The sequence below is a fragment of the Rhipicephalus sanguineus genome, chromosome 1 (genome assembly GCF_013339695.2).
Source record: "Rhipicephalus sanguineus isolate Rsan-2018 chromosome 1, BIME_Rsan_1.4, whole genome shotgun sequence".
Classification (NCBI taxonomy): domain Eukaryota; kingdom Metazoa; phylum Arthropoda; class Arachnida; order Ixodida; family Ixodidae; genus Rhipicephalus; species Rhipicephalus sanguineus.
Genome location: NC_051176.1, coordinates 138,744,347 through 138,769,218, shown reverse-complemented (window position 1 = coordinate 138,769,218; position 24,872 = coordinate 138,744,347). Strand labels below are relative to the sequence as shown.

General features: G+C 46.2%; 1 protein-coding gene across 1 annotated transcript in view; it reads left to right on the top strand.

The window, feature by feature from the left end:
- Window positions 1-1,215: 1,215 nt before the first annotated feature.
- Window positions 1,216-24,872, top strand: part of LOC119379454 (uncharacterized) — a 39,274-nt gene continuing 15,617 nt past the window's right edge. Inside the window, exons 1-7 of the mRNA XM_049412109.1 lie at window positions 1,216-1,225; window positions 2,283-2,336; window positions 2,544-2,777; window positions 2,843-3,727; window positions 6,178-6,290; window positions 8,537-8,814; window positions 23,457-23,765. Of these exons, the coding sequence (XP_049268066.1) occupies window positions 1,216-1,225; window positions 2,283-2,336; window positions 2,544-2,777; window positions 2,843-3,727; window positions 6,178-6,290; window positions 8,537-8,814; window positions 23,457-23,765 (1,883 nt within the window). The remainder of the gene's footprint in view (window positions 1,226-2,282; window positions 2,337-2,543; window positions 2,778-2,842; window positions 3,728-6,177; window positions 6,291-8,536; window positions 8,815-23,456; window positions 23,766-24,872) is intronic.

Sequence of the window (24,872 nt, the reverse complement as noted above, 5' to 3'; positions counted from 1 at the left end):
TGTTAAAAAAAAAGAGAGAGATTGCTGCGACATAGAACGACGCGATAACAACGAATGTGTGCGTTCAACCATTCATCAAAACTTGAGCCCTGCCCCTTATACATTTACTACAGTTTTATCGAACTGCCACACAAGCGAAGCGAAGCCTCGAATAAACCTCCCAACAAAACGGCACCCTGCGCCCTGCGATGCTCTACGTCGACAGCGGCAGTCACTGCCGAGCTTGACTGCTTAGAGAAGTCGAGCGAAGCCGAAGCTGCGTCAGCATCCGGAGCGGAACAGGCTGTCACAAAGAGGACGACACCGCCCCACTGCCCGACTCGTTATGTAGAAAGGGCGCTCTGTCGAGCGGACAAACGCGAGTATATAGGTGCTCGAAGCCTTTTAAGCGCAGCCACTCACCATGTCTTGGTACCGGGTGGAGAGGCGGCAGCACTCTACCACGTTACTTGTTTTTAAGACTGATATACCACCCCTGTTGGGTTTGAATTAAGGCCTTTTATCGTGTCATTGCTCTTGAAAAATACTTTCCGTAGTCACTGCGAGAAAATGCGTTAGCGCCTCGTCACTTCTCAAGGTGATAGTTGTTTGATCACGTCAGTTACTATCTCGTCGCTTGACAGGCCTGGATGATCAAGTTAAGTTTCGATGTGTACCTCCGAGAAAAGCGACACCTTCAGTGCAAACAATAATAATTGCCGGGGCTTTACGTGGCCAAACCAAGGTGTGATTTGAGGCGTGCCGTAGTGGGGGACTCCGGATTAATTTCGGCCACCTGGGGTTCCTTAACGTGCACCTAAATCTACGCACACCGGCTTTCTTTGAATTTTGCCCCCGTCGAAATGCGGCCATCGTGACTGGGAATCGCACACGCGCCCTCGAGCTTAGCGTCAGGGCAAACAATGACGTCATACTCTGGGCTATACGCGCCCTTAGTTCACTCACGTGATTTATAACGCCTGCATACAGTACCAGTTAAGTGACCAAATCGTCAGCACGGGGTCTTCAGGTAGTAGCAAGCGCAAAACCCTAAACGTATTCTTTCATTTCCCTTTAGTTTATTTGTATAGCTGGAGACATAAAAAAAATAAATTACCCAATGCCTTCCTCGGTGACAATCTTGTAAACCCGAGACACAATGAAAACTAACCGAAGCCAGGCCCCATCATTCAACCTCCCCGTTTACTGTTACAATGCAGTAACTTGGACGGATGAATGCTTGATGGTGCGTGACAACGTTGAGTTCGCATAGAAGCGCGTAAAACACTCCGCAAGCTCCTTCGCATGCATAATTGTTTGATGTTTAGAGCAAGAGCGCTCATGTGCTTCGTTACGAAGCATCTAATGAGTAGTAGCTAATTCCTCTTCTCTTGTATGTGTTATGAATGTGTTATGTGGTTATCACTGTATATATCATAATCGTCACCCAGCACCTGGAGTAGCATGTCAGGCGAACAGCCAGGCAAACATCTCCCGCTTCATTAAAATGTTTATCTCTCTCTCTTCTCTTGTATTCAGGTGTCATTCCCTTTGCAGCCAACTATTATGAAAACTCACTCCCTCTGTTTAAGGTCGCTAATATATGATATAGCTGAAAGCCTTGTCGGTAATGACGTAGTGAAATAATCTGTCGCAGTTATTGATTCAGTGAAATAATCGTAGCGGTGCACTTTCACATGCAGCTGTAACGGCGGCGTTTCGATGCAGCTCCGTTACTTGCATTTTAATTAAACAAATAAGCGTTCGTATCTGGCTAACACTTCACAGACACTGTCCGTCACTCAATTCCTATTGAGCACAACATGCGACCCGCCGCGGTGGTCTAGTGAGTATGGTGCTCGGCTGCCGTCCCGAACGTCGCGAGTTCGAATCCCGGCCGTGGCGGCCGTGTTTCGATGGAGGCGACATGCATGGAGCCCGTGTACTTAGATTTAGGCACACTTTAAAGCAAACCTGATGGTCAAACTTTCCGGAGCCCTCCACTACGGCGTCCCTCATAATCATATCGTGGTTTTGGGACGTAAAACCCCAACAATTATTATTGAGCAGATGATGCATACACATATGGAATGATGCGTATACAGTGGAACCCGAGCTTCATTTTTTTTTTTTACTTTCTGTGTTTCCTGTAAAATTTTCTATTCTTTTTTTGCTGTTTTCTTGATACTACCTCGTTAACAGGGTTAAATATTTCAAAGCAACTTTCCATTTTTAGACCCGATAGAGCATTTCATCTTTAATAAGTGTTTATCTCTTTGTTTTTCTCATTTTGTATGTTTCAGTTGCGACGAAGAAGGTGCTACGAGAAATACCCGGTGGCCGCGATAGTGGCGTTGGTCAGCCTCAGTTCCATCGTCAGAACGGCCGCACAGATTGACAGGTCAAACAGAGAGCCGAATGACAGCGCAAATCGTATTCCTTGGCCCGTGTACCAGCACAGCACCGCATCCAGCGCTCTCGGGCTAAATCAAAACAGGCCACAGGAGGCCACTAAGCCGAGACCTCGCCTCTCTGATTCTCTATTACCGCCGTCATTCATTAAGGTCATCAATTCCGTCAGCTCTCCGGACTGGGAAACAACCACACCCGCAGGGCCACGAGCAGTTGTTCTGACAACCTCTACGACAACGACGACCACAACTACTACGACCCCTCCTCCTCCACCGCCTCCTCCTCCTACTCCATCGACAACCGCGCCGGCGCCTACGAGCTCCGCCTACATCAAGCGAGGCCAACCACCAGAGGTCGACCCGTTAAGCCCCAGTGCCTGGAAGGCTGTGCCAGAGAGCCCTCCATTTCCCAAAAGGTCCAGGTTGCAGGCAAAGAGACGACGAAAGCTGAGGCCGAAGCAGGAAACTGCGGCTCAAAGAGCACACGCTGTTCACCACCGAGCAGGCAACAGAGGCATCAACTACTGCCCATCCTACGAGAAAGTTTGGCGTGACCCGTCGTCAGCTTCCACCCCTCGTTCGCGGCTATAGGAGCAAACCGACCAAGAGCACGCCGCCTACGACCACGCCACCGAGGAGGGCTTACGTGAGACCCGCGTTATCTGGGAGAAAGTACACTCCAGCGATTCCACGTCGACCTGTGCTGGCGACGTCCACCAGCACCACGTCTTCCTCTACAAGTAGTTCGTCGACAACGACTACAACCTCGACGAGGCGGCCTTTCGTCTTCGGTGAGCGCAAGGTTCCCTCCTGGTATGGCCAGACGAGCACGAGCACAACCACGACGTCAACTACCCGCCCGCTGCTGTCAACACCGCTCGCCAGACTGGGTCGTAGGCCACCGGGTCTGCGCTACAAGCCCGACGACTTGTCGCCAGGGTTCGGGCCTCGACCAAGGTTGTCCCTGCGTCCTCTGCCGTCAGTGATTAGGGACGCCGTGCCTCAAACAGTCGAGAAGGACGAGTTGGAGCTATCTCAGTCGGTTCAAACGCCAAATGGGCGAAGGCGCCTGGTCAATGACGTTCCCGCAAGGGTACATTTAGTGAAGGGTCAGCTACCCGATCTACCAACGCCACAAATAGCGCACAACGAGACAGAGACCATTAAGTATGAAGGCAGGCAAGGAGGCTCCGATGAAGGCGGCGAAGTTGTACGGTTTGTGGCAATACCACATTTCGTGGAAGGAAACACCCCGTCGAGGAGGGCCGATTTCAAGGAAAGTTCGAGGGTTCCTTTCAGAAGGATCTTCAGAAATCCTTTTGTGGTTCCAGTAAGAAGTAAGTACGATGGTTTTGTACTTTCTGTTTGTACAATGTTCGTCCGCAAAGTCAGAATCTATGAAACAGCATGGCAACCAGCAACTTAATATGAATACACCTTCACCATAACTCTTGCAATATGTCTTGTGCGTTGCTAGTTCCCTTAATTGCTGCTAGTTCCCTTCGCTGCTAGTTCCCTTAATCTGTCATCATTCCTTTCCGCGTTACATTTCTCTGTGGGAACACGTTAAAACTGCACTTTTCGATGTTTGTTGCTGGGCTGACAAAACTTCGAGAAGCAGTGGTTATGGGTGCAGTTTTGATAAAACACAAAAATATTTTACAGCTACACATATGTCAAATGTACCATCTTGGGATCTAGCTTAATGGTCGATGATATCACGCAAAATTAGGTGACTAATTAATAACAGGTCATATTTCTGTTGGAGATGACCCTCAAGAGCATCTCATTGTTTCTTCGTTTGCTCAGAACATATTATGTGTCATCACAGAGATTTTCATGCACACAATACGAAATCATCAGCAAGTACTAAGAGGGAGTCTATGAAACTTGGAAGAGCAATGAGCATGAAAGAACGAATAGTCGCAGAGGGGACAGGGCACATCTGTATGTGTAACATGTTCGCACAAGATGTTCCTTCAACAAGAAATTCATGCCGCTAGCTAATTAACCTTTCTTATTACTCAATTTGGCTTAGCTGAAGCTCTTCTTATTTCGCAACGTAAAATTGGTTTCAATATCGTTTTCCCGAGCCCGCGGATATTTTCATGAGCCGTCTGAGTGGATGACCTCGATCGCGAATGATTTATTGAGGTATCTCATTTGGCGTACTGCCGCATAAGAAAAATAAGAAAACAAGAACGTTTTACCCATACCTCCGCCATAACGAACACAAATGCTTTTCATGCTCATTCAACAGATGGGTCGGCCCTGACAAAGCAGTTCGTAATAAGGCAGTTTGAAAAGGACAGGCGCAGCCCGATCGGCACAAAGAACGCAATAATAGAGATGGCGGACGGCCGATGAAAAAGTTATTGCGGACAGAACTTCAAATTCTACGTCTGCTAATTTTCTAACCGTTGCCTAACCAATTCATGCTGTCAATGATAACGCGATCAATGATTCCCAACACAGCACCAAAACACGCAATCACCTATACTTTTACAATATATGCTTATGAATGCTGTGTGCTCTGCAGGTAAAAAAAACAGCACTAAACAGCCAAGGCTGGTTCCCAATTTCTCTGGCACACCTTCACAATATATTCATGTGATGAAAGTCCAGTAAAAATCTTAATATAGGCTGAACACCAGTAGCGGTGTTGGGCCAATTTAAAGGGATACCAAATACAGATTTTGACGTTAAGATGTAAGGGTAAATAACGTTTTTGGAAAGTCTAAAAGGCCAGGATAAAATTTGCACTTGTTTCAAAGGACGAAGCGAAGGTTATTTGGATCGTATAACAAGGAGTAAGTAGGGACAAATAGTGTCGACTTCAAGCTACGAATAAGGTTAAGAGAAGAAGAGTGTCCCTTTTAAGTTTCCCGCAGCAGCGTCCCGCGTCGCCACGAATCTTTACAGTGACCTCTCTGGACTATATTTATTTGGTTATCACACGAAGTGGGTCAGGTTGGCAACTTTATTGGTCCCATCAGTTGCTGTAAACACTCTTCAGGTAATCAAAGTTTCAAGCATTGTGTCATGCGTGCACAGGCAAATATGATCAGTGTTCAGCCGAACTCCAAGTGCACTCGAGGACGTAGAGCTATGGCGTGATTATCAGTGGAGGCAGGGAGGATTCAACGAGTCAGCGAAATTTGAGATGACACGACGTGAGATGATACGTAGCTCGGCAACAGAAACATAAATTGTTCTTCTGTAAATTCAACCTGTCAAAACATTGAAGGGGACATAGTTGATGAACTAACTTTAAAGCTACGGCTTACCGTCACATTAGTTCGGAAAAAGTCCTACTTGCCGAAATGCGATATGTCACAGTGGTGCATAGTGCACCACTTATGTACGCCCTAAGTTCTTCAATACGTGCCCATTAGCAGAATTCTGTAAATATTTTTCGGTGCTGAGATATGAAGTTATAAACGTTATCCCGCAGTCGCTCCAACCTTCTTAAAGTTGTTGTTATTTACAACAGTCTGTGTAAAATTATTCAGGGCCTGGATTTAAACTTACTGTCGGCAGATATTATTATTCTTTCATTTATTAAATTTGGCGCAGTGGAAGCTTAGCAAGACTTATATATTGACATGTATTTAGATTGAAGATGTTCACGTAAAGCTTCCTTTTGACTCAGATTGATCGTTTGTGACAGAACAAGCAAAGCATTCTTTTTTAACTGTGTTACAACTTTTTAGAATGATTCCTCTTTTTCTGCTTTCATTCTCTTATGCTTGACTGACTCACGGCGTCATGCCTGTCACCCTTGCAGGAAGGTTCCCTTACGCCGGGCCCGTGGCCGTGTTCCCGCCCTCCCTGTCCTCCATTGAAGACAGCAGCAGCCAGGACGAAGAGGTTATCCGCATTCCGGTGCAGAGGCCAGAGGTAAGTGATCAGCCACTCCGCAGTTATACGTGGAGTCTTTAGTCGTGAAAGATACGACATAGGCCGCCACGGTCGCAGGCAGCGCTGCGCTCCGTCGACGGTGGTGTCCCTAGTCTCCTCCGTGAGCATTTCCATGCACATACATACAATTAAACCATAGATAAGATGCTACATGGGTGCACAAAGGCCACTTAAGTTGAGTGACGCGGGAACGAGTCGCCATCTATACGCAACAAAGCTCGAGAAATGTGATGTATGCCCTGTGTTTTATCTCATTTTATCACGAATATACTGTGCATTCAAAAACATTAGGCAATCCCCCTCAACGGCGCTTCAGCTTTTTAGTCTAGTTTGGTAATCGTTGGCAGCCTCGAAACTGAATTCATTCATAAAAGCTATACTTGCAGTCTAACACTTTAAAGGGACACTAAACAGCAAAACGATTTTTCTCGCATTAGTAAAGTAGTCTTCCACGATACCAAAAACACCACGCTTTCTGCGCGAAAACGCTTAATAAGCGAGAAATCGCGCAAAAAAAAAAAATACAGGCGGCGACGCCACCTTGGAATTCCCGCACCATTTGCCGTGACGTCACATATTTTTGACGGCGCCTGCTTGGGCCTGCGTAGTTCCTAATCGGTTAAATCGAAGTACATTGTCCTCTGAGGGGGCCAGAGTCTTGACATAACGAGTTTGTGGAAATTTCGTCGAGCCAGTGGCGCCAAGATACGTTAAATGCTCTTTGAAGTCTTTTACATCACAAATTACAAAGTTCGGCGCGAAATTTAAAAATGAAACTTTGAACTTGGTTTTCTCCTCTAATAATAAACCTATGGTGGTGAAATAAACTACACAAGAGTTCTCCGAGCACACTTTATCAATCTAAACCAATTCGTTGTTTCTCTTTAGTGTCCCTTTAATGTCATAATTTGCCGACAGCACATAGTGATGTCGGCTCCGCAGTCATCTCTTAACAAGGTTTATCTGAGCATTGACGAATTAACAACACCGCGTTGTAGTTCCAGTAATACATTGGTCACATGTTCCTCCTAAGCTTTGGAGCTATGTTGAAGAGAGGTGGGACCGATGCATTTTAGGATTTTGTGAGGAACCAGATGCATCATACCTTGTAGCTAAAGCGGGGCGCAAGTGCTACTAGGCTGCAAGGGACAAAAGACCTATTTTTTTTTATTGCAATGCGGGGTTGCCTTAAGGCATGAAAATAATTGTGTATGTATGTATTATACGTGTGCTGCAAGGCCAGTGTCGTGTATGCAATGGAACAGTCTTTCATGGTATGCTTTGTCGTGTATTCAATGGCTATAGCGGCGGGCTGCTTACAGTAGGAGACAGGCGTTCCGATCGCAAGCCTGTATACTTTGTCTGTCTTCGTGTCCCATTAAACGATTTAGTTTATTCGATACCTTACGGCACAATACTGACACAGACACGGGTATGCTGTATACATACGTGTGCGTGCTTACGTCACATCTCCCTGTGCCCTCTCATTATAAGTGCTCTACTTTAGCCGTGTAGTGGAACAGGAAACCTTGTGAGAACAAAAGATATAACTCAGCTAGAGCACCAACGGTTTGACGTGTTTAATTGCTCACCTCAAGCTTTTTACGCATTAAATAGAATTAAATTATTGCTGTAAAGCAAGTTCACTCGCGGAAATATGTGCACCTGCATAGTTCAAGGCGCTTTGCTGCTGCGCCAAGCCATAAACAAAACGAGACTTTGTTTGCTTCATGTCCTCTGTAGGCTCCGCACTGCTTTCGCATTCAATGCACTTAAGGAAGCATAATTGCCTTTTGTTATTTGTTTCTGCTACTTTTGTGATATTCGGAGCCTCACGGTATATGTTCGCCTTCCTCAGGAGTCAAGAACTGGTCTCCGCCTCCGCACTCAATCATGCCAATAATGAAGTAGAACAAAATAGAGAACCAGTGGTTCAGAAGGAATCCTCGCTTACCTAATGACTGAAAGCCTGAAAAAAAAAAATACCTCAATCTGATTCTATAAGTCATTCCGTGTAAAACGCGTAAACATCGGAGGTTACTTCTCCATCTGCATGACAACTAAATAGGCTACTGAACCGTTGTATGGCCGGGCGAATACAAGACAGCTACATTTCTATCGACATTTTTGACTATCAGCGTCGGTGAAAAATGTTCCAACTCTGTCTCTCAGTCTTCTTGTCGCACCTCAGTTCACCGCTTGCATGGCCGCTGTTTCCTCCGCAGAGTGGCGCCTTCCCAGCACTGCAACCGCCCCCTGCCCTGCCGCTGCGAGTGGTGCGGCCGACGTATCCGGGAGCTGTGGGGCACCAGGCTAGCGCAGCCGTGGCGCCGGTGCCGCCTACAGGCAACGCCGTCCACGAGTCGGCGTTCGCGCAGCCGCGGCCGCCCATGACTCTGGGTAGTGCCAACCTGCCCAGTCGCGTGAGCCGTCCCAAGCCGGAGGAGCCACGCTGCGACCGCTTCTCCGAAGACATCTGCCTCGACGACTTCGAGTACCCAACGTAAGGACCCAGATAGGCTGGCGAGCGCCAGCTTCCTTTTTATGAAGCGTCCCTTCTGCATGGAAACCAAATGCAGCGGAAGGTCATGCAGCGGAAGTCAGAACTAGAAGTGATCACGAAGGGCGATGTCTCCGGCTGTAACCGCTATTTGGACCAGGGGACCAAGCACATGACGCGTACAAGTGCTTGTGCGGTTTGTGTGCATGTTGTTATTCTCTGTGTTATCTGTGTTGGGACGGTTATTCGGGCTGACGTACTTGAACAGACCTGGACGATGGCAAACCTCGCTGGCGGGACATTGGCTCCAGCATGACACATTCCTTAACTAGATCACGGATGACCATTTTCTCTTAGTCACGTGACTCGAAATGATCAAGATGATACGAAGTAACAAGTGCAAACATCGACACACACGAACGCCAATTTCTGCTCTAAATTAGATGTTAGAAGTATTTTGTAAGACTTGTTTGAAACGTATAACGCAAAGGATCACCATAAGCGCTCTAGTTACTCCTAACCCGTAAAGTATAGCTCTCAACCATGCAGTCCACGATGTTTCCAGTGGTCTGCAAGAGCCATTTGCGCGAAATACTTTCCGATAGAGGAAGGGTGCCTTGGGCGATAATGCGAAGTAAGGCAGGCCAGACACACAACATGATATACAAACGGTATTACTTTGCCAGAACTCGGCGTCCAAAAATTTTGAACTACAGCACAGTGAAATGAAAAACTCGCAACCACGTGGGTTTAGGTGCACGTTGGTCAAAACTAATCTCGGGACCCCCGAGTAAGCGTGTCGCAACCACGTCGTAGTATTGGCATGGAAAACCTCAGTATTATTTTACTGAATAATGTCCGCAGGTGTTGTAAAAGATCACGCAGTAGCGTGCTCCGTAATAATCTGGACCATTTGGGGTTCTTTAATGCGCACGGAAATTGTCAACAGACCAGTGGTGTTGAACTCGGCTGGTGCGGCTGCCACAGCTTGGAGGTAATTATGAGAGGAACTGAAAGCAAGGAGAGCAGTGAACCCTCCTCTATCAAAGCGATGCCATAATTTTGCTTATCTTACTTGAATAACGGCAGGTTGTGCCACACGACAGCACACAGAACTGATCACACGTGTGTTGCACGGATATTGATACACTAAAAACCTCTCTATACTTCATTTGTTCTAAACGATGGATAATGGAGGTTTCGCGGAACATCCGAACAGCGAAGTTACGATTTCGAAATTGTTCTACGAAGCGGCATTTTAAATTCCGGCGTAGATCTGTGACGCCCACAAAACTATAGTTCCTATGGCGATAAACAGTTCGCATTTTCTTTATCGTCTATTTCACGACTGTCAGTTAGATAACCACCATAGGGAATCACATAGACTTGATTTACTTCCCAAAATGGGCACGGTTTTCCAGCAGCTTTGTGGGCGTTTCTTTTACTTCTTTTGTCAGTTAGAAAACCACCATAGGGAATCACATAGACTTGATTTACTTCCCAAAATGGGCACGGTTTTCCAGCAGCTTTGTGGGCCTTTCTTTTACTTCTTTTGTCTTACTTTTTTCCCTCCTCAGGTTTGCGGCATGCGCTGGAGAGTGCAGTATACAATGTACCACCCAAGTAGAGTGCACATTCCTCTACCGTGCCTTTGAAAGTACCGAGAATTGCCAGAATCTTGGAAAGATTTTATATTGCACGCGCTCAGGCCCATATATCAAGCGTGAGTTACTTCCATCACAATGCGGAAATCGTGGGGTTTTTTCATACGTTCTACCTGCGCGCGATCAGTACACTTCTGTAGTGGTTTTCTAATGAGCATTACGCACGGCACGTATTGTTATGTTTGTTTTTTATTGACTCACGTATGAAAGGAAGCTACAGGCATTTTAAATCTCTGCGAAGTAGTATTTTAAAGCACAAGAAAAGATTTCACGAAGCAAAGAAGGGGAAAACATCCTTTGTTTGGAAAGAAGGCCCACTGATGACGCAAGTAGAATCGGTTAACTCCATAGTAAGAAGGAACTTACCACTGGGGATTACTACAGTGATTTATTTTCAGTGGCCTAGCCTTATTTGTTCCTTTCGTCAACGCGAAAGATCAAGCGATAAATTCTGAATAATTAGCCGGCATGAAGCTCAGCGCGCTGTTTTCGTCAAAGAATAAGACCGTCGCCCTTTTTCAAAACACACAACACGCACACACACAACGCTATGGAATAAAGCATTACCCGGTGGTTATGGTAAACTTCTGCCAGCAACCAAGCGTGCGAGTGTGCGTGTCACCTCTGCGGGTTTTAAGTTCGAGCGCAATTCAGATGACGGAAGGAGAAGATCATCACGAAAATGTGAGGCACCAAATTAGAACACCGCTTTTGCGGATGGGGCGTGATCATTTCGTCAGCATTGCGGCATTTCTTTGCCAATGCACTCGTAGAGTAACAGAGAGCTGAGCTGGTTGGTACGCATGCATGCTATAAAGACTGGGCGTGCAAACACGGGCACAAGAGAGAAGTCAAGACAGCACAAGTTAGTCGGCGTTTGTGGTGTCCTTGATTTCTCTCCTGTGTCCGTGTTTGCAAGTCCAGTCTTTTATATACTCGTAGCTTCTGCAGAGAACGCAATAAGGTTAACCTCGTTAATTAAATGGCTCTACATATTTAAATTCTTTAGATTTAGGTGCACGTTAAAGAACCCCAGGTGGTCGAAATTTCCGGAGTCCTTCACTACGGCGTCTCTCATAATCATATCTTGGTTTTGGGACGTTAAACCCCAGATATTATTATTATTATTATTATTATTATTATTATTATTATTATTATTATTATTATTATTATTATTATATTTAAATTCTCAAAGCGTAAGCATGCCGATAAACTTGTCATCGCGAGGAACGGAACAATCTTTACACAGCGCAAGGTTGACGCTAAAGTGTGTCAGGAGTATCTGAGATGTGAAACAACGCAAAACTGGCTTGATTGGCGTCCACACAGCACGAAAAAACACGCGCGGAACGTCACTACTTCTACGCGCACGTATGACAGCGGCTTGGAAGGAAGAACAGGAGAGATCGTTCTTCGAGCTGCGCTTCGTTCAAAGATTCCTCGAGCAAACGGTGCATGTTTATCGTTCCCATGAGCAGCGCTCGATATGGCAGCTGCAACTGTCGTCGCTTTGAGGGGCTTCGATTTTCTGCCGCCTATCTACGCTGCTCGGAAGAACGTACTGCGTACGCCACGCGAAAAGAAAACAAAGCAAAAGTTACGCGCGTCAACTGCTCGAAAGATCAATCGTGGTAGCAGCTGGTCGTGACCAGCCGTTCACAGTACATAGGTGCGCTTTTTTCTTCCACCTTTTCTTGGAGCACATGTAAAGGAGGAATTAAAGTTGTCTTGAAAGTTGGTTGGCAGTTATCTTATTTTTCTTCGTGATTTAAAGCTGGTCTGCTGTTATTTTCTCACGATATCTTTTCTGCATTAAGACGAGGTCGCGGTGTGTGGGTGAGGGTGAGAGCGGTGCAGGTTGGCGTTTATGGCGTAAGAACTTAAGCTGTGAAGCAGCCTGCTCCGTGACGCAAGATTTTTGTTTTCCACTTTATGCTTACGCATGATCACTGTCCTGCTGCCCTGGTGACAGGATGACAACGTTCTTCTATATACACACAAAGATTGGGCTGTGACCCGCATTTCAGCGAAAGAAATTACCCATATGTAGTTACCCAAGCGATAGAATGCAACAGGAACGGCAAAGAAAGTACTTATTCTTGCATGAATCTCAAGTATGCAGGATTAATAAACAAATAACAATAAGGGAAAGAATTCGGCGGCTCGGGCAGTGAAATGGAACAAATTCAGCAGCAAATGCAAAAAGGAAGCAAACTGCTCGAAAGGCTGTCATTCACTGGAGTGCAGTGTCGTATGCCAGCCATGCCTGTTTAAGCTTCATGGCGTTTAAGACCAGTTTGAAACGTCCATGTCAACGTTGCACACACTTTATTATGTACTTGATTCAGGACGCTGTCATCAGCTTCCTTTTACTGCGTCACGGTGCTTCACGCGCGTGTTGCTTAAATAGCTCACTTGGATTTTCTTCACACGCGACAGGATAGTGACTGGTTACTCGGCATGAGAAATTTCTTCGTGTAGCAACAGCTTCTGCTGTTGAGTACTTCATCCGCATTATTGAAGTGAGCTCTTATGACTAGACAGACAAGGCTGAATGGATTTGAATAGTGCTTCTAACTTCAGTGCTCTTGTGGAAGCTGCATGCACAAAACAACAAGCTTGGCAACGAGCTCGTACTCCATTCCTCTACCCCCACTCTCCCTTTCGACTTTTTCCCTTCAACTTTTTATTATCTTTGTTTTGTGTCTGAGAACTTGCGTGCATGCACGCTTGCGTCGAAAGCTAGTGATATTTCCCCTGTCACTTACTCCTACGGACGTTGATTGCCTAGTAGTAGTTTTCCTGCGATTATGAGTAAAGTTATGAATTTCATGATAGAAGGCTTTCACAAAAAAGCTTGAGATGACACATTTCACGGCATTTATACCAGTTATACTTAAGATTATATATATATATATATATATATATATATATATATATATATATATTATATATATATATATAAGTCAGTAGGGAGCGAGGGAAGCATATTTGCAGCTGGCATTTGGTCGAACTTCCTTATTGCTCCTTACGCTATCTTTACTGCATTAGAATAAAGCCTGCAGTGAAGAAAACCTACAGAGCACTTAATGCCGGCGAGATGATACTGCTGTTCATTCAATCGCTTAAGCCTCAGAAGGAATTAAGAAAAACTCAAGTCAAACGTACAAAGAACGGAAGTGTAACATGCTGTTGACACGAGTCAAGACGCTGCGAAGTTTCAACTGTGGTACTAAGATCGCTGCTCTACCACCGGTGAAAATTTCGCAGATGATGCTTTCCGATCGCTCATTCATCGTTGTGCTAGTGTGATGTGATCGTGCTGTCAATGAAAACTGCGAGGAGCATTCGTTTGTTGGGCGTGCTAGCTTGGAAGAATTCGCGTCACTTCCGCTCCTCCTCTCACCTTCTTCAAACACTGTTGCCAATGGCCTTTTCTGAATCTGACTAGAAATCGACGACAACGACGCTTAAATCGAAATGCTGTACACTGTATTGCTCGGTCCCGCGTGATATCCGGTCCTTGAAACGCTTATCTACTCTTTGCTCGGATGCCTGATGTCTCGGCTATCGAGAAAGTGAGAACGCGATCGACCGGGAGCCTCCGTTGTCCTCGCTACGAAGTCCGGCGTCCTTATTTCCGGACCGCGTTAACCTGATTAAGCCCTGGACTGCTCTCGAAGGCGATAGATGTTGAGACTCTGGCCCGGGATTGTGCTGGCGCAATAAGGCATTCGAGGTATGCGATAGGCAGCTTTCAATAGAAAGACCCGAGCCGCTCGCCGAGTGTAAAGTCTGATGAGTCTCCTCATGAGCGTTTCTCTCATTCACGCTGTTCCCCTTGTCCCTATATATCGGCCTTGCGCAATGTAACAGTTTCGCAGCTGTGCCTTAACGTACATACTGTTAACCTATTTGATCTGTTCAATTCTTCTCTTCTTATATGTGTAACGATATCGAACTAATCTGTACGGCACGTTGTAATATTTGACGGTTATCGTGAAATACAAAATAAAAAAAGCAAGCGGAGGACCTTTATCAACCATGTATGCAAAAGAAACGACGAGTTTCATTATTATTGTCGTATAATGCATCTGAAAGGATAGTAATAGGAACCGTGTCTGGCAGTTTCCTTGAAAACGAGCGCGTCAGCACACTTGATATATGTATGGTCTAGCAAATCAGAATAGCTGAGTTTCACAAGCAGTGCATCTGTTACATAGGACGACAAGATTCATTGAAACAGACACTGAAATTCGCCGACAAAGGGGAGGATAATAGTAATAATATCTGGGGTTTAACGTCCCAAAACCACGATATGATTATGAGAGACGCCGTATTGGAGGGCTCCGGAAATTTCGACCACCTGGGCTTATTTAACGTGCACTTAAATCTAAGTACACGGGCCTCAAACATTTTCACCTAGACCACCGTGGCGGGGTGCCGACAAAGGGGCGCTTTGTAGTTTTATGCCACTCCGACCAATACGTATGACAATGACAGCAAGTGATCTCTGTGTGGGATTTTTAACACCCTTCGGAAAAGTTCTTTTGTGCCAATTCCAAAAGGTCTTTTTTTTGGGGGGGGGGGGGGGGGGGGGGGGGGGGCGAGTTGGTGCTTACATTTTTGGGGGAGTTGGCGCTTCACTTTCTTTTATCTACGCCCCTTTTTCACAAAATGTATTTTGCGCTACAGTCAAGTGTACCTAAGCAATTTTTTGCCAATTCCTTGAAATATACCCAACATTTCGCGAAGGATATCCCTGTCATACACGGTCACTTCGGGGCCCTAAACAGACTACGTTGCTGGCTGTTCTGTGACGGACACTTGATACCTACTATGCCGCCTCACGCTACCGTTGGCCTTCACCGCTACTGCACGAAAACTATTGCGGACTCGCCTAACAGCTTCACTGCAAAGGTCTGAACACACTAGCGGAAAAACGCAAGCGGCGCGCCGGCCGCGGCAAAACGCTGCTGCGGCGGTCACACAAGCTCGCGGTGAGCGCACCTTCCAAGGTGCATTTTTGGAGGGTCACTCCAATTTAGAGCAACCTGGAGATGATTATGTCGGATTATGCCACTCGGATTGGTCTCCCCAGAAAGCGCCACCGCGAAAAATGGCGCACGGACCCATTCCTTTTGCGGCACGCAATATCCTGCCGCGGCAGCTTTAGAGGCTTTTGTCCTGCCGCCGGTGGCGCACCGCGCGCGTTTTCACGCTAGTGTGTTCCTGCCTTTAAAACAGAAAACTCAAGGTAAACATGCGGCGTTGTCTATACAAAGCATACGTCTGAATAATCGGGAATCGATGGTCTATTTACTGGCTAATCTCCCCGTCTTTTCATGTATTTCTCACAAACCTTCTCCTCTCTGTGTGTATGTACAGTGACTATTTAATTTGTTATAGAAGTTCTCCACTCCCCCATGGTCAGGGTTGTTAAATGGGCAAAACAGGGCGCGACATCGATCAACTCCCTTTCTTTCTTTCTTTCTTTCTTTCTTTCTTTCTTTCTTTCTTTCTTTCTTTCTTTCTTTCTTTCTTTCTTTCTTTCTTTCTTTCTTTCTTTCTTTCTTTCTTTCTTTCTTTCTTTCTTTCTTTTTATTTATTTATTTACTTCTTTATTTATATATGTATCTATTTATTTATTTATTTCTCTCTTCTCTCCCTCACTGCAGCCTTCTGTGAAAGATGAACTTCGACGCATCCGTAACAAGAAACCTTATTAGAGATGAACTATACATTGTCTCGGAAATATTGATTCCCACATGACTCGACTGTAATCTGTTACCGCTAGCTAAGGTCATAAAACTAAACTTTATATTGGTCGTGACATGCAGGCTACCGGTTTGTTGAAGCGAAAAATTAATGCTAGCCGAAGTAGAATGCAAGAGAAAACAAGATCGCCCGTGCACAAAATGATTAGGCGGTATTCTCGAGGCTATAGAAAAGCGTCTAAATGAGCTTACAGATCTTGTACTTAATAGATCTGAATGACGATCACATACTCATGGCGTCAAACGGAGTCGCGAACGACTCGATGTCACTTAACAACACAATAACCTCGACTTACGCGAGTTCGCGGGGGAAAAAAAACGAAAAAAAACAACGCCCGCGGTGCATGCCTTCGGAAAACAAAAGCTAGGCAAATGTAGAGCTCCGTTATATTGTCAATATTATATATTTTGGACGGTGTCTACGTGAAGCGCCACGGACATGTGCGCTGTAAAACAGTACGTGGAAGAAACTAGGGCAACTTTGGCTGTATAACATGTGTTTCGCAGTGAAACGATTCTTATGGCAGACAAAGACACCTCTCTGTAATATATTTTTGTAATGACCACGTTTTTTTAAAGATTCCCGCAGATCCCACGATCCGAGGATCTTCGGAAAACGGTCTGTCGTCTAACTTGTTCAGCGCATCGCGCAGCACGTTTCGTTCGTTCACAAAACGTCCACAGAAACACAGTAGATGTTCTATCGTTTCGTTGCTATTGCACGAGTCACATTTTGAGGTGTCTGCCATTCCTATGCGAAAAGGGTACGCCTTCGTGAAAGCTACTCCTAAACACAGGCGGCACAGTAAAGTTGCATCACGGCGGGGGAGGTGCGATGGAACTTCCAGGCCAGCAAAGCGACGCGAGCATTACTGCTGTTTTTAAAATCGACCGGCTTAAACGACCGCTTGTAGGCATTCAATGGACAGGTGCATATGTACCTTGACAGTGCCTTCTTCCCTCTTCTTTCTTTCTTTTAATCCCTTCATCCCTTCCCCCCAGCGTAGGGTAGCAAACCGGACGCGCGTCTGGTTAACCTCCCTGCCTTTCCTTCATTTCCTTCCTCCTCCTCCTCCTCCCGCAGATCCCACGTATTGATGGAAATCGATTTCATGTGAAGCTGTCAGCCAGTAGCTGCTTATGCCGCACTTTGAGCCAAGTCTTACGAGGTTGATCGATGTCACGGTGTAACTCGTGTGGGCTAGGCACGACGACTACACACGCGTCTAAAGGGTAGCTCACAGTGTGATGTAACGCCGGTACTCATGTTGCAGTGCAGGCGTCACTTTTATCGGGATGAAGTAGAAGCCGCGTTCGTTGGGCGTATTCCTGCGGGGACGAACAGCTCTAGACTATCGCTTGTTCATTCATAAGCGTATATATGTAAGATTTGTGTGGTACATTAAAATCACCGGCTATAACAAACGGTATGTCTTTCTCTTGTTTAATACAGACAGTGTCTTATGACGTACGCGATATGATAGATAGATAGATAGATAGATAGATAGATAGATAGATAGATAGATAGATAGATAGATAGATAGATAGATAGATAGATAGATAGATAGATAGATAGATAGATAGATAGATAGATAGATAGATAGATAGATAGATAGATAGATAGATAGATAGATAGATAGATAGAGACTGTTGAAGTGCGAAGTGCCTTTGGTTCGCAAACAAATGCTTCGCAGATAAAATGTTATTTCAGTCTTCAACCCAATGCGGCTCTGGAATATCTTGCCAGCATGTCGTGTTATTGGCAGGAAAGGGTTGGACGCGAAGGTCAATCTGAAAAGTCGTGTCTGCGGCGCATCCGCCGCCACGGGCTTCCATGGCAACCGACGCCAATAATACGAAACGTGGGACTCAGGAAATCAGAGAGGCAAGACAGCCTTCTTGCGTGATTATATCGGCGGCCGTCTGGCGCGTCGCTCCTTCCCTCTTAGATTTCCACGAATAGCATAAATAACCCCGGACAGTGAATGCACTGTTCGTTTTTGACAGGAACCTTGATAACGGCAGAATTGACAGACTTCGGTTCGACCCATTTCCGCAACGGGGAAAAAAATAAAGAAGTATAGGCCTACAAATAGAATCGACCGCGAATTTCAGCGACCTGGCGAGAAATGAAAGACAAACGACTCTATCGAAACTGCAAGGGCACGGTGAAATGTTATATATAAGAAGGGGAAGATTGAAAAAAAAAAACAAGAATAAGAAGAGCTGGTCGATCAAAAAATGGCAGTGGGGGAGGGGGGTTCCACCGTCAAATCAACGATTGATCGGATCCAGTAGGAAATAGCTCAAACGAAGTATTTGCGCGGTGGCGAAATTTGAAGCGGTCACCATCTGGAGCAGGGATTTCATACATTCCCGCGCTGAAAAATCAGATTGAGATCGGTCGACCACCTTTGTTATCGTTCTGCACGCGATTAACATTGTTCCGTTAGTTCACGCACATTTTTTTTTCTTGGCCACCATCTGCGTGCCTTACCGTTTGCCCGACCTATCAATAAAAATGATAAGCCGCTAACTGCTTTCCTGCGCAAGGTGCTATCGAGCTCACGGGAGGTGGATTCTTCAAGCCCAGGAGACCGCCTTTTTAGCGAGCTGTGCCATGAATGCGCGTAGTATTCGGGACTCTTCAATGAACTTCTTTTACGCCAACCTGCTAGATCACTGGGTTTATTTCATTGGGTGCGCGGTCAGCGAGCGAACAGCTCTCATCGTTCCCGTGCACTAGAGTCACTGTATATGCTACCTTTAGGTAGCAGAGTAGCGCATAGGTCCGGCTAGCAACCACAGTTATGCTGTGAAGTCGCACTTCGTTTTTGCAGGCGACATGCCTACTGTGTCGCCGATTAACCTGCCTGGCGTGTCGAAGACCGGCGATAAACATTGGCTGTCGATGGCTAGTGTTAAGTTCGCTGCAGCGGAGGCGTCGAGAAATAAAAAAAATTCGCCCAAGCGGCAGCTTCTCCGCAATGCATGGTTGCTAGCGGCGTTGGAAGACAGATGCGCAACTCTGCTACCTAAAGGTAGCATATACAGTAACTCTACCGTGCACTGGTCCGTTGCGCCCTTTCGACATCGCGCGTGGACTTTTTGACAGCGTTTCGATGTGTCTCAGCATGTCCAGAGGGAACGTGACGCGTTTCGGTGCTGGCAATTCACTGCGTTGCTACACTGCTTCAATGCAAATCTCGTTTCCGCCGAGAGTCATCGTGCAGGATTTGTTTTTTAACAGCGAAGCTGTTGAAGCTCGAGGTAATACGGATGACCACAGAAAAACTGTATCATGAATGGGTATGTGCCACAGAAGTTGGTCAACTCCCACTACTCACCGCTAGTCGACAAAAAATGAAAATTGGCGTATGCACGATCGGAAGGCGAGCGTCGTAACCACTCGGCTATCCAGGCACGCGAGCAGAGCTTAGCATAGCCTTGTATAGTATACGGTATAGCAAGTAGGCGGGAAAGAGAAGTGAGGCTGCGTAGAAGGGAAAGGAGGAGGGCAGAGAGTAAATAATAGAAAGAAAGAGAGAGAGAAAGAACTAAAAAGAGGAAGAGAAAGAGATAGAAAGAAAGTAACCGGCGTCAGCCAGAAGACTTGAGGATCGACAAGCTTCGCTGTGCCAAGCTTTGTGCGACTTATTGCAAACTTCCCGAATTTTTTTTTGTCAAATGTCGCGGGCATTACATCACCACAACTAGTAGGCTGACGTTCTTACCGAAGGTCTTCTATATAGGGGCTAATTTCTCAAAGTTTTGACAATGAGCGTAGGATAACTATGCGGGACGCATAGACATAATATCGATTCACGCAATAACTACAGACGTCCAGTCCCGAAAGCAAAGCTCATAACGTCATGGTGATTATGTATACACCACGATGACGCCGTGGCTACGGCTTTGTGTTTCTGTGTGGAAACACATGCAAACACACAAATACAAGCACTCGCACAAGCACACGGTAGCAAAAAAAATCAAATTACCGAATCAAAGCTCGCATTCATAAGAACCATTGCAATCGAATTGCTCACAGGAGTAAATGCCACCCGGTCCGGGTGCTGGACGTATTATTAGAGAAGGCATACAACCAATGGTAAAAAGTAGGTACAAGAAAAAAGTCTTATCCATTGGGCCCTATGTCCACGGTGCGCTGATCTAGTAAGCGCACGTCTCACACGCGTTATAGACATCGGCAGAGAGACTAGGATTCTGTGACTCATGCATGGGTAGCATGTTTCCTGTCTCGCGTCATTTCGACATCGTAAAAAAAAGGAATTCCACACAGAATCTCCTTTGGGAGTTGTCTAAGAGATGCGTAAGCGCTCGTTACTAACTACGTGCTGTCTCGTCGTCGTACGATATTGGGCACATTTGGTTAGCGCGCTCCCAAGACGTTCAATATAACGCGCTCGTATTTTCTACGCTTACTCTGCATTGCGGCCTTCCATGGAGCGTCGTTGTCGTGTGTCATCGGCACGGCGTCTTTCATCACATTTCTAGCGCTCGTCAGTGTCTGCAATGGCCCAAAGTAGGCGCGACTACAGAAACGCGTGTTTGCATTAAATTTTTCGGAAAGTCGGAATTTTTGTGACGTTTACAAATGCTCCATGCCGGCTTTACACGCTGTCCTGGAAAGCGCTTTTCTTTCACCATCACGAAATATTTCATAAAAACCTTCATAGGTAGTGTTGTTCTTTTACGTTTCTTTTGTATCACCGGTACAACGCATTCGTATGGTTCAGATATATTTACCTTCTGCAAGCGTGGCTGTTCAGCCCAGTGGGTAGGACAACCGGCTTCTGAGCGCGGGACCGAGGTTCGAAACTCCTCACTGCCAAAAAAAAATGTTTTGCACATTTAATTGTTGATAGTGATTCATCTTATGTGACAGAGGGACGGCTATGCACGTTTCTCATAGAGTCGGCATAGAAACGCTCACACATTTAAAAAAGAAGAAGAAGAAGCACGCGTCCGAGGGTGGTATTGCGCTGCTGATTCTAGTACATTGTCCTGATGCTCGGTACCATCAAACCACAATCGCACGCACGCTCCTCTCGCGCCAACACCAACTGGCTTTTGAGACCACTGGCGCGTGCGACAGGTCACATAGAGCGCGTGCCAGTTTCCATTCGGGGTGTCTTTCCCGTGCACAAAAAGCGGAAGCACGGGCGCGAGCCAGTTTTTTTTATTATTTGTTTGTTCTTGCCTCGAGGTCGATCCGCTTTGAGACGATGTGTTAGGCTACACCGACTTCAAGATCGGCCCACGTTCATTTCTTCGTATAGAAGGTAACGCGGCGAAGACACCGTGCAACATTGCCTTCGAGATCGGCCAGGGTCACACATACGCTGTAACGTTTCGTCACCGCAGTAAAGACAAAAATTTTTAAAGGAAATTCTGGTTTCATACGTGCCAAAACTACAACACGCTTATGAGGAATGCCGTAGCGGAGGACTCCTGTTTAAATTTTACCACCTGAAGGAAAAAATGGGTTCCTTAACATGCCACTAAATCTAAGTACCCTGGCGCTTTTTTTTTTTTTTCATTTCGCCCCCATCGAAATGGGGCCACCAAGGCCGGGATTCAAACGTGCGTCCTCTGCAGCAGCGCCAGAGGCGCTTAGCAACAACAGTGGGTCGAAAAAATAATATTGCCGTCATACTGTTGCAGTCAAACTGTACTTGTTTCCGTCAGTTTCGTTCCTCAGGCACGCACAGGTAGTGTGTCACACAAGTGACTGCTGTAAACTAGGACTGTGATTCATACTGTAACGCTTTGAAGTGTTCCAAACGGTGTCCATAATCAGCTGTCTGCGAAATACTTCGCAAAAAGGCCGTTATGCCCACATCACGTAAGATCTTATTTTTTTTCTTAGGAATCTTTAACACACTAGTTTCTATTCTTTGTTCTCTCCTTGCCCCCCCCCCCCCTAGTGCTTTAGTGCTTTAGTGCTTTTTTTCCCTATTATTATTTCTTGCATTGACCCTAGTTCCCCAGCAAAGCGTTGCCAGCCGTTAAGCTCTGGCTACCCTCCCAGTCTTGCCAGTTATTTTTCCTTGTCCTCCTTCAGCTCTGCTAGACAAGAACCTCTCTTCAGCTGCACCATACTTTAAGAAATACGCACAATGAATATTATCTATCATACTTCTGAGATCTAACGTTATATGTACTTCTTTTTCCCTCGTTATGCTTAATGAACAACTACTTCTATGCCCTTGTGAAAACAAAGCGCCACTACAGTTATTTTCTGTGGTTGATAAAGTAGTGTTTTTTATTATTATTGAATTTCATCTATCTTCTTCAACCAGATGGAGAATAGTGCATGCTGGCTCCGCATTAACTTTGACCGTCCTACAACTGTAAGACACAACATTAATGACAATGGTTATCGTCAGTGTTGTGTCTAACGAGGAAAACTAGCCGTTACTTACTAATGGCAAAAGTCGAAAAAAGTTTTATAATGACAGCCAGTCGTGAGTGCTCCTTCCTGTAAACAGTCTTTAGTGCTTGATAACTGTGCAAATAACGCCGAAGAATCAGCTGATGACATGTTTGTAGAATATTAACAGACGTAATAATAACAAATGGGAATCTATAGGCCCGTCCCGGAATTGAAAGCCCGGTACGGATATTTTGTGAAAGTCACATGCCTTGGACGGACCTGGACCAGGACCGGACCGCGACGAATTTCTTTATTAACTGAGAAACTTCCTTTCTGAAAAATCTGTATGGATTTCCTTGTACCTTTGGGCTACAAAACAGGTGGACGACAACTTTCACTTTCATAAGTCTTCCTCACACCTTGCGGGATTCCGCAGAACTCATTTGCCAGATTCACGCAATACAGAAATCGTGTGAAACCATGTTTTCACGTTCTTAAACCTGAATGAGAACTTTCAAACCTTACTTGTCCTGATTATATAATGCTCCGTGTTTTACGCAGCATTAGATGCAACGCAAGGTGCCTCCGTTGCACGCTGTACTCTACAGAAGATTATGCAGGTCAACCGGCCTGCACGCGCAGCGATAACTGGGATTCGTGGAGACACTTAGCAGGCACAGGCCGATTTCTAGGGGGGGGGGGGTGGAACGTCGTATTGAAGGTGCGTTAACGTCATAGAGCCCATTCGGGTAACTTTCGCATTTCTGAGTGACTTTGGCCTTCTTGACCAATGTCTGCTTCTTGCAGGGCGGCCATTCTGGACACGATCAGCCGGCAGCGAGCGCGCTTCGACACCATGTACGCGGAGGTCCGTGATCGGAGCCCCCAGGTGGACGGCGTGACGCGCAAGCAGGAAGAACGCTACACGCTGCGCCACTACTTCGGTGGCGCCGAGCGTGACAGCCGTCCACGGGACTACGCACCCGACGGCGGGTTCCTGTGCCCGTCGGAGATCCTATACGAGCGGCCGCGCCGGGCCCGCAACCATCTGGGCGTCTGGAAGGTCATCGTGAACATTGGCGAGTACCGCCAGACCATGCGCCTGGAGAAGTGCCTGTAAGAGGACCACTGCCCATTCATTATTGTAGACAACAGACTTATAGACACTGACCTATAGGCGACAGACAAATGCGATTCGGTCTTCTGGCGCCCGTCCCCTCCGTTAACTGGAGCATTTTATACATATTAAACCATACCAACTTTCCCGGCATAGGCTATGCTTTCGCTCCTTTCAGTCATTGCTGCCAAGCAAGAGCGAGCGAACAGAGAAATAAAGGAAAGGCAGGAACTATAACCAGAGGAAAATTGCGATACAAATTCGAACGTTCGAGTTGCCTTGATTAAAATCTTTACCATTGCTCTGCGCTGTGGCATTGCGCGTTATTCGAGACGTATGCGTCCTTCCCAGTTACCTCAGCAATGCGCATCCGTTGCTCTATAGATTCATTTTTCAGTCCAGTGGCGTAGCCAGGGGGTGGCACATCGGGCCCGTGCCCTCTCCCAATTTTCTTTTTTTTTTTTGCCATGGCATACAGAGCTCAAAAAAATGACACTCGACCACATCTGCCTTCCCGAGAGAGAGAGAGATAAAAGCGAAGGAAAGGCAGGGAGGTTAACCAGGTTGCACCCGGTTTGCTACCCTACACGGGGGAGGGGGAAGGGGAGAAAAAAGAATAGAGAGAGCAAGGAGGAAAGAAGGAACAAGTAATACGCGCACAGTGTTCACCGCACACACACAGACAGTCACAACCGAGAAATATTTGACATCGCTTCCTCTGCGGTTGTCTAGAAGTAGGCGTTAAAAAAGGCTTGCAAGGACTGGCTCCAAGGAATCCAGAACTTGCAGAGCACATTGAGCTGACGGAGTTGTCATTCCGTTGAGGAGAGTGCGCATCGTGGTCATGAGAGACCTCAACCTTCCCGGCCCCCACTTCAGATCAAGGAGGTGCCCTCCCACCCCGAAAAAAATTTCTCCTTACGCCCCTGCTTCAATCTGTTCTTACAGCAGAAATCCCGATTTGCTAGGGTTCTTCCTTGGATATATTTCGTATTCTGCCCTATTGCCAAATTCTCTGATTGGCCAAAAACCTTAAGATGGCGTTTCCTGGAATAGCCCCCCTGTATTCACCCGATTGACCAAGTTTAGCGGGCGAGCACGACGAG